The 9,216-nt window shown below is 24.1% G+C and overlaps 1 protein-coding gene across 1 annotated transcript; it reads right to left on the reverse strand.

Annotated features, from left to right (window-relative positions):
• Positions 1-216: 216 nt before the first annotated feature.
• LOC129614132 (protein gooseberry) lies at positions 217-8,169 on the reverse strand. Its single transcript, XM_055528534.1, has 2 exons — positions 8,029-8,169; positions 217-1,619 (listed from the first exon to the last, which is right to left on the reverse strand). Exons 1-2 carry the CDS (start codon positions 8,081-8,083, stop codon positions 217-219), a joined length of 1,458 nt encoding a protein of 485 aa, XP_055384509.1. The 5' UTR covers positions 8,084-8,169.
• Between the last annotated feature and the right edge of the window lie 1,047 nt (positions 8,170-9,216).

The raw sequence follows: 9,216 nt of genomic DNA on the forward strand, positions 1-9,216 counted from the left end.
TTTTTTTTTCAAACTTAAATTAGTGTAAATATAATAAAATATAGACGAGTGGTGCAACCATTCATTTTAATAACTAAAAACTATACATTCGTTTATACTTTCAAAAATTTAGTATATACTTTTATAATAAGAGCCTCTTAAGATTTAACAAATCAGTACAATATAAAATCAGACTATAAACAGACCATACAATAATTTCTTAAAAATTAATTACATCTAATGAACTCGGCTCATTTCAAAGCCACCCATATGAGGAATAGGATAATGATATGCAGATTTAGATTCCATTGAGCTATGATGGAAATTTGTCATATGTGGGTGATGATGATGATGATGATTGTTGCTTAAAAACGAACTATAATTTTCCCATTCAGAAGCTGCAGCTGCTGCTGCCGCTGCCGATGAATATTTTGATTGTTGTACAAAAGGTGATTTCCATTGTGTTGCAAAATCAGCCGAATTACTAATTGGTGCGGTATTATTAACAGAACTATTTCCATAACTAGATGATGATGAATATGGCAATTGTTGATCAAAAGAATTTATATAAGAATAATTGCTGCCGATTGGAGTATTTGCAATAACATTTTCATTTCCAGATACTTGTGAATTATGAACTGGACTTAATGAAACTGGACTCATAGAACTAGAACTAGCTGGTGGTGACATCGATACAGAAGATCCAATTAAATGATGATTTATATTTGATGACTGTTGATTTTGAAGAGTACCACCAGTAGAATTGTGATGATCAGAAATGCCATATGTTGAATGAGATGGCCAAGTTCCGGTTGTTGGTGGAATAAAAGTGTTACCAGATGTAGGATTTGTAGTTGCTGATAGTGTATGTTGAGTAGATGAAGAGCCATACGATGTTGTAGGATTTGACATAAATCCTGAAGTTGATAAACTCGTATTAAATGATGATAATGACTGACCATTCAATTGCTTACGTAAACGTGCACGCCTATTTGAAAACCACACTTGAACACGTGCTTCCGTTAATCGTGTTTTTTGTGCTAACTCTTCACGTGTATAAACATCAGGATATTGTGTACGTGAAAAAGCTTTTTCTAAAGCATCCAATTGATCACCGGAAAATGTTGTACGTGAACGACGTTGTTTACGTTTTAATTGTATACCAGGTTCAGATTCTGTATCACTATCTTCACAAGATGAACCTAATATTCCATCAATTGAATGACTACGAGTACTTCCAATTGATTCATCACCTCGTAATCCACCACGTAATAAACGGCTAATTGAACTAACAGATGGTGCTGAAGTTTTATCACATATTCCAAGTTCAATTAATTTAGCACGAATTTCCCAACTAAAAATACCAGGATTTTCTTTTTTCATTTCTTCAATTTTTGTTTCAATTTCTGGTGTAGCTACACGTGGTTTTGATCCACCAATTACTCCAGGCCTTATAGATCCAGTTTCTTGATATCTATTCAAGATTTTCGAAACACAACCATGAGAAACTCTTAATTGTCGGCTAATAACACAAGGTCTAATACCAGCGGCAGCCATTTCAACAATTTTTAATCGAATATGATTTGGTAATGGTCGACCATTTATGAAAACGCCACCTAATTGATTGACACGTCCTTGTCCTGCAAAGAAAAACATAAATTTAATGGTGAGAGTGTGTATCGAATATAAAAATTATAGAAAAAAATGAGAAGAATTTTTAATTTTTTTAAGGATGAGAATTTTTTTTTTCATTATAAAAATTGTGTGTTTCCTGATTTCATTGTACGAGTATGCATTTATTTGAAAAATTTTCTCTACATCCTAACTTTAAAACTCTCAAATTCAATTAAGATTTGTTAACATTTTCGACCAGACAATAAATAGAAAGTCAACCTACATTAATACTATTGTCATTTACAGGTTCAATCTTTTGTATTCAAAAATAATAATGATCCATTTGTAAAATCACTATAATAATCAATAGAAGGAAACAAAAATAAGAAAACATATATATTTTTAGTCCGATGGTGGTCTCCATTGTGTCTGCAAAATATCAAAGGAATGCCGGCAAATCATTTTGATTTGATACAAATTTAACTTTACAAAAAAAAAAAAAAAGAATGAAAAATGAATAACACAAAACGGCATCGAACCCCTAAAATCTAATGAATTGAAAATTTTCTTTTATTATAAAAACATTTATAGTCCCTTCTGATTTTCAATGATCTTCTTCATTCTTTTGTTATACACTTTTGAATCTTCTTTGGCCTTCTTCTTAGTTATCTCTTTTATATGTTTTCAAAATTATTATTTATCGTGTTTTTTTAAAGCGAGCAAGGAGCTCTTTCTTTATTTTAACAGCTAATAATACAAATGTAAGGACGATAATAGAATAACAGAAACTCATACAAGAAATAAAAAAATTTGTATTTCAAATATATGAGAAACTCTAATATTTGTGTTAGTATTTGTATGTGGAAAACTGTCGTTAATTTTTCAAAAAAAAAAATATAGATTTTTGCTTTAAATAAAAATTATTAATTTTTTCTAAATTCATCTTTCAAAAAATTTGAAAATTGCCACGTTAATGACATATACCCCATATATATTTCAACATAAACTACGAGTATTAATATTTAAGTAATGGCCACCCATTCAAAATTTTAACAAAATAACAAAAGGCAATTACCTTGCAATATCATTGTTTAAATGTCATTCAATTTGGACATTTCAATAATAGAAACATTCTTAAGAAAATATTATATTTTCCTTTTTGTAGAATAAATTTCTAATATTATCCTTTTTATATTATTATATACATAGAGAGAACAAAAAATTTGAATATTCATTCTCTTTTCGGTCAATTTACCTTTACTTAATGTACAGGTGAATATAAATGATAAATATCTAAAGTTTAATTAACCTAATAACCATTATACCACAATGATATTCTAAAAAGAAATAAATTGAATGGAATTTTAAATATTCATAAATGTTCATTCATCCTTAAAAAAAGCAACCAATTGATTTTCAGTAATAATATAGATGAGAATACAAAAAACTGGTATTTTCCAAGAAAATTTTTTAAGAAAAGCATGCATTATTATACATTTTGTAGACGCATTTATGCAAGATGATTCAATTTAAATTTACTTTTTTATTATTCGAAAAGGATATTCCATATTTATATAAGAGTTTCTCTTATAATAATAAAACATTTCAATTGGAAAAGAATTTGTAATCAGATCTTCAAAAATTATAGATTAAAAAGTAACAAAAAGATGATTAAATATTTCATTGAAATTACTCTATAGAAAGGATAATATTATATTGAAACATTGTTATTATTTAAAAAGTATATATATATATATATATATATATATAAATGTTGTTGTTTCAGTTACATTAATGCTTCATTGAACCAATTCTCCTCTTATAATATTTATTATTATTTTAAGGATCAAATTTCAATAAAAACATATTATTTTTAGAAAAAATAGAGATTACTACAATATTGTAGCAATTGGTATAATACTTATGAATATAAAAGAATTGTTGAAAAAGATTTTTTAAACAGTAGTCAATTTCAGAAAAAAAAAAATCATTATTTTGATAATATTGCGCCAGTACAAAATCTTAATCCTATGTAACTTAAATAAATATTTTGGTTTCCATTATCTCTGTAATAAATACAAGACAATAACCTAAATTGAGTGTTCATATAATATGTACTTAAATACCAATACAATAGAAAAATAAAAACAAAACAAATAATAGACAATTTGTCTAAAATTGAAATTGTTTTTATTTAGTTCTTAAATAAATAGGGCAATCATACAGAAAAGAAAAGGCAGAAAAAATTTTTTAATGCAATTGCTATAAAATAAAAAAATAAAATATTTATTTAAGAAAATTTCTTACAATTTTGTTGTGAAAAAGTTAAAATATTTTAAAAATTAAAAAATAATTTTTATTTGTTTAATAAAAAAAAAAATTATATATGCTTAATTGAGCAATAATTATAATGGCGTTTATTATACTATCAAAAGAGTATAGCTACACAATAAAGTTTCTCTCTTAAGTTTTTTGTTTTGTTTTCCACATATTTTTTGTTTTATATAGATAAGAGATTTAATTTTATTTTCTTTAAAATAATATTACCAATATTATGCGAAATTTTCTGAAAAATAAATATTTAAAAAATAAAAAAACATTATTTTTGGTTGAAAATTCTGAATAATTAAAAAACCTAAACTGGATAATTAATTTTCAATTGTACAGAACCTAATTTGTTTAAAATCGTAAAGAATTAGCAATTGGAACTAGATTGATATGAAAACTTGTATATGAAAGTCTGTTTGAAGCGGATACAATTTCAGTTAATTTTTGTTTAATATTTAATTCTGAATTTGTTCAGTTAGGATTTTTTTTAGTTACGCCCATTAATTCACAAATGTATTAAGTATTTACCAAACTTTAAAAAAAAAATTATAGAAGTCATTTTATTACACGAACCTCTAGCACTTTTAAATCTAAATTGTAACAGTATAACAAATCTATATCATACAAAACGGGGGGGGGATTAAGTTAAAATACAAGCATTTTTAAAATTCATTTACATATTAATGCAAATTTACATGTGTTAAAATATTCAAATTTTCGAGTATGATTACTAATTAATTATGCTATCACTATGCATATTAAATATTTAAAATAGAATTTCAAATGAAGTATATAAAATATATAAAAATACACTTTAAATGAAAAAATAATAAATTAACATAAATCACAATAATGAAAAATGAATAAATAAAACGGAAGATCTCAAATAATTTAAATAAAAATAATAAACTAATGCTCATAACTTTAAAATTTTTATTCTTTAATATTAGCTCTTCATATAATATGAAAATGAAATAAGTATAGTATATTCCCAATATAAATAATTTCATAATCATCATCGTCATCATTATCATCATCATCATCACCATCAACAATATTATGTTTATCGAAAAAAAAAAACCGATGAGGTATATTGAACCTCTATAATAAATAATTTATCTGAATTAAGTATACAAAAAAAACAAAACCAAGCTAAGGAAGAAATGAATACGCGATATGTTGATGAAAATGGGAAGGAAAAGAAAAAGCAAAAAAATAAAACAAAAAAAAAAAATAAAATTTAAATTCATCACATCACCCGTAAGGAACGCGGCTTTATGAAAACCTAAAAAACAAAAAAAAAATATATGAGTTAAAAAAAAAAGAGCAAAAATTTAACAAAATATCAAAAAGTTTTTGCCGACAAATCGCGCCAATATGTCTAGTTGCACTTTTTTAATAAAAAAAAAAATGAAAAAAACAAAAAGAAATTTAAAATCATTGGAATTTTTCCTTGTTTTTTTTCCATATTTTGGCTCTTCTCTTTTGGGCTTAAGGGTGATGCATATCATCATCATAAAAAAGAGGAGCAGAAAACATTAAAATGAAAACAGAAATATTGAAAAGTAATAATGGAATAACAAAAAACAAAAAAAAAAAAGTAAGAATATTGCCGATATTTTTTCACTTCGTTTTATTTTTGGTTTTTTTTGTTTTGTAGATCCTACAAAACTGATTAGGTCGATTTTGTTTTCTTCATATTTTTATTTTTCTTCTGTTTTTGTTTTCGTTTTTTGTTTTTTTTTTTGCCCTTATGGTAAATGACTGCTAACAATATTAATAATGATATTGATTAAATTAAATGATTATTATAATATGATATTGATGATGATTTTCCTCTTGAACTTGAAATTTGATACGATGGAATCCCCAATATTATTATTACCGTATCGCATTATTACCATCATTATTAATATCATCGTCATCATCATCATCATATACATATGTTTTATAGATTTTTTATAATATGCAATTCATACTTCATTCTATTCTAATATTCAAAGTATAACCATCAAAACAAATTTAAAGAAAAAAAATTCACGAGGACGACGATTTCATTAATATTGAACATGTTTTCAATACAAGCAGGAACAATATTGTTATGTATATGATAGGGAATGTGTATAATATATAGAGAAAACAAAAAATTTAACATCTGGTTAAAATAATATTGGAGCATACAATATAATGTACGGGTACGAGTATAACATAGGTATAGGTACATCCAAATGTTATTTATTTCATATGTATATTCGGAGAAAATATAATTTTTATAATGATTTGTAGCTTATGGTAATGGACCATTTTAATATAGTAATATGAAACTTTAATATAAATATAAAATATATGAAATAAAATTTCATATTTTTTCTTTTCTTTTATTTTAAATGAATTTTAATTTTCTTTAGACATTATGTCTGAATAATATTCAAATTTTCTTCTTAGTTTATGCCGCCGCTGCCGCCGCCGCCTTTTCATAATAATTTATATTTGAGAAAAAATGCAATGAAAATTATGAAGAAATAATTTTTTTTTATTCAAAGGCAACGCAGAGAAAAATTCAATTCAACTTATTCAATTCATTTAATTTTTTTATATGATTTTATTAAGGCTGAAAAATTATGAGTTTTTATTTAAGGTACATTTAAGTTCATCTTATATTTTTGGAATACAAAAATTATTTCATTTTATTTGGAAAAATATTTTGCTTCTCGTTTTCCATGGAAAATTTTAAATAATGATTTTTGTATATGGTTAATTGAAATCAATTAGAGCATTTAAAAATTTATTATTTTTTTTAAGAAAACCTACCGAGTTGGGATACGACGTTTTCCTGTTATACTATACAATATACACATATAATCTATAAGGTATAGAAAATGATCAAAATTTAACCAAATAATTCTATATATCTTGCAAAATTTCGGTAAATTTTATATTAATTCGATAACGATTTCGGAATTATTTGCATGGAAAAATCTCCAAAATATTCTAATGATAAATGGAATGCAAATTCTTCAATGTGTGGGTTAATTACCAATTCCACCTTACTTGCGAATTGGAATTAAGATTTTTTTGTAAAGTTTAAGTTATTTTGCTATTAAGATAGCATGGAATTTGCTATCTTAATAGCAAATTCCATGCTACTTGTGATTTGCTATTAAGATTTTTTTCGTACATTAATTCATTAAATTCAAAAATTTTCAAAATATGAATAATTTATTTTTCAAATAAGGTGAATAATATGTTTTACTTTAAATTACATGTCGCTGTAAGAAATCATATGTCGCTGTAAGAAATTATATGCCACACTAAATGGTAAGAAATTAAATGTCACATCATATGTAGTTACTAAAAGACAAATCGCTTGTAAATTATTAGTAAGATATTTAATCTATTTCTGGCATGCACGAAAATATCTTAAAGACGTCACAGACGGCATTATTTTGTGCCAAGTCTTTAATTTTTTCTTATAAACTCATAAAAATCTTTTGAATTTTTTACAGGATAATGAAATTCTAATTTCTTTTTCTAAATGTTATTTTTATTCCCTTAACTGTAACGCTACAATGACCAATTTCTTATACAAATTTTTTTTTCAAAATGAAATTTCTAGAAACTCATTTCTGAATTTTCTGTAAATTACATTATTAAATCACCTATATTTAGAATTTTATTTTAAAAATAAATATTAATCAAAATATTAAAATTTTTCATTAATCAAGCTAATGCCGAATATGTATATTCAAAGCATTAATAAAACTATTGTAGATTTGTAATAGTATGTGTCTACTTTGCATGGTTTATGTATAAAATATGAAGTTATAAGAACTTATCGTGCAATTTAAGTAGTAGTTTGTTATAAGAGTGACAAGTGAGACGTTCAGTCAAAATATTTAATCGAATGCAATTATATAATTGACAATCAGATGCAATAATACAAAACATAATTAATGAACTCAAACGACTTGTTTCGAAAATTTTCTATATATTTTTCAAAAAACATTCTCATCTTTTACAGGTTAAAATTTTTTATATATATAATAATATTAATCAAATATATTTAATTATATGAGGTGAATTATTAATTATATTTTGTAAACGTACCTTGAAAAGGATATCCAGAAAAATATGGTGTCATATTAAGTGCTGATACAGCCATCTTTCATTGATTTTCTAAATTATTTGCAATGCAAATTTAGTTCTTTAATTTTTTTTTCTTGTTTCTTTATTCAATTTCAATTATTTTCATATAAATTTAGTTAAACTATATATTCACAAAATATATAAATATATTTGGGGAGTGTTATGCAATAATCCTTACTAATAATTTATAAATTAATAAATATTTTGGAACTTGAATTTCAAAGAAAATTTTAACTAATATGTTCTTGTTCCATAAAATTCTAATTGTGATATTACGATCACTTATATTTTATTTAATATTACGGTCACTTATATTTTATTAAATTTCTTATTAACCAAAAAAAAATTTTTATTTTAAAAATTTATTAAAATGTTTATATTAATCTCGTATATTTTCCAAACCAGAACAAAAAAAAACAAATATTAATTTTTTTTTTTTTTTTTTGAGGAATCAACAAAAAAACCTGATCTTGTTTGTACGATCGTCAGAGCATAACTGATTTAATAACTAAAATGCACCTAATAATCTAAAATATTTATTCTTCATCATCTCAACTCAATATAAGTAAAATATTTTGTGTTATTTTTTCTGTTTGTTTGTTATTTTATTTTTCTTTTCTTAAACTTCATTCGTTACGATTTTCTTCTTAAAAAATAAACAATGCAATACAATAAAATGCACCAATACAATTGAATTTTTTTGTTTTTTTTGGTTCAAATCTACTATATAAATTATAAAAATAAGAGATACAATGTAAATTGCACAAGAACGTCGAAGATCCTTTCCTTTTAGACAAACTATATAGTTCATAAGTTGAATTCTTTTAAAGAATATTTTTGTTAAAAAATTTCGATCTTTTAATTTCTCTTCCTTTTGAATTTATTTTTAAATGTATTTGTGTAAAATTGAAAATTTTCTTGCGCATGTATTTGATATTTTTACGATATTGCTTAAAATTTTATCTCATCTAAATATTATCGATTTAAAAAATTTAAAAACTTATTTACTTTACAATAATTATCCCACACACAGTAATAAACAAAACATGTTGTGAGTTTTAACGCTCTAATTTGTTTGCTCAAAATACTACAACTACAGCTTGTGAGGCAAACAAAATATTTTTGAAAAAAATTTCTAAATATTTACTT

The sequence above is a fragment of the Condylostylus longicornis genome, unplaced genomic scaffold (genome assembly GCF_029603195.1).
Source record: "Condylostylus longicornis isolate FDR11 unplaced genomic scaffold, ASM2960319v2 ptg000101l, whole genome shotgun sequence".
Classification (NCBI taxonomy): domain Eukaryota; kingdom Metazoa; phylum Arthropoda; class Insecta; order Diptera; family Dolichopodidae; genus Condylostylus; species Condylostylus longicornis.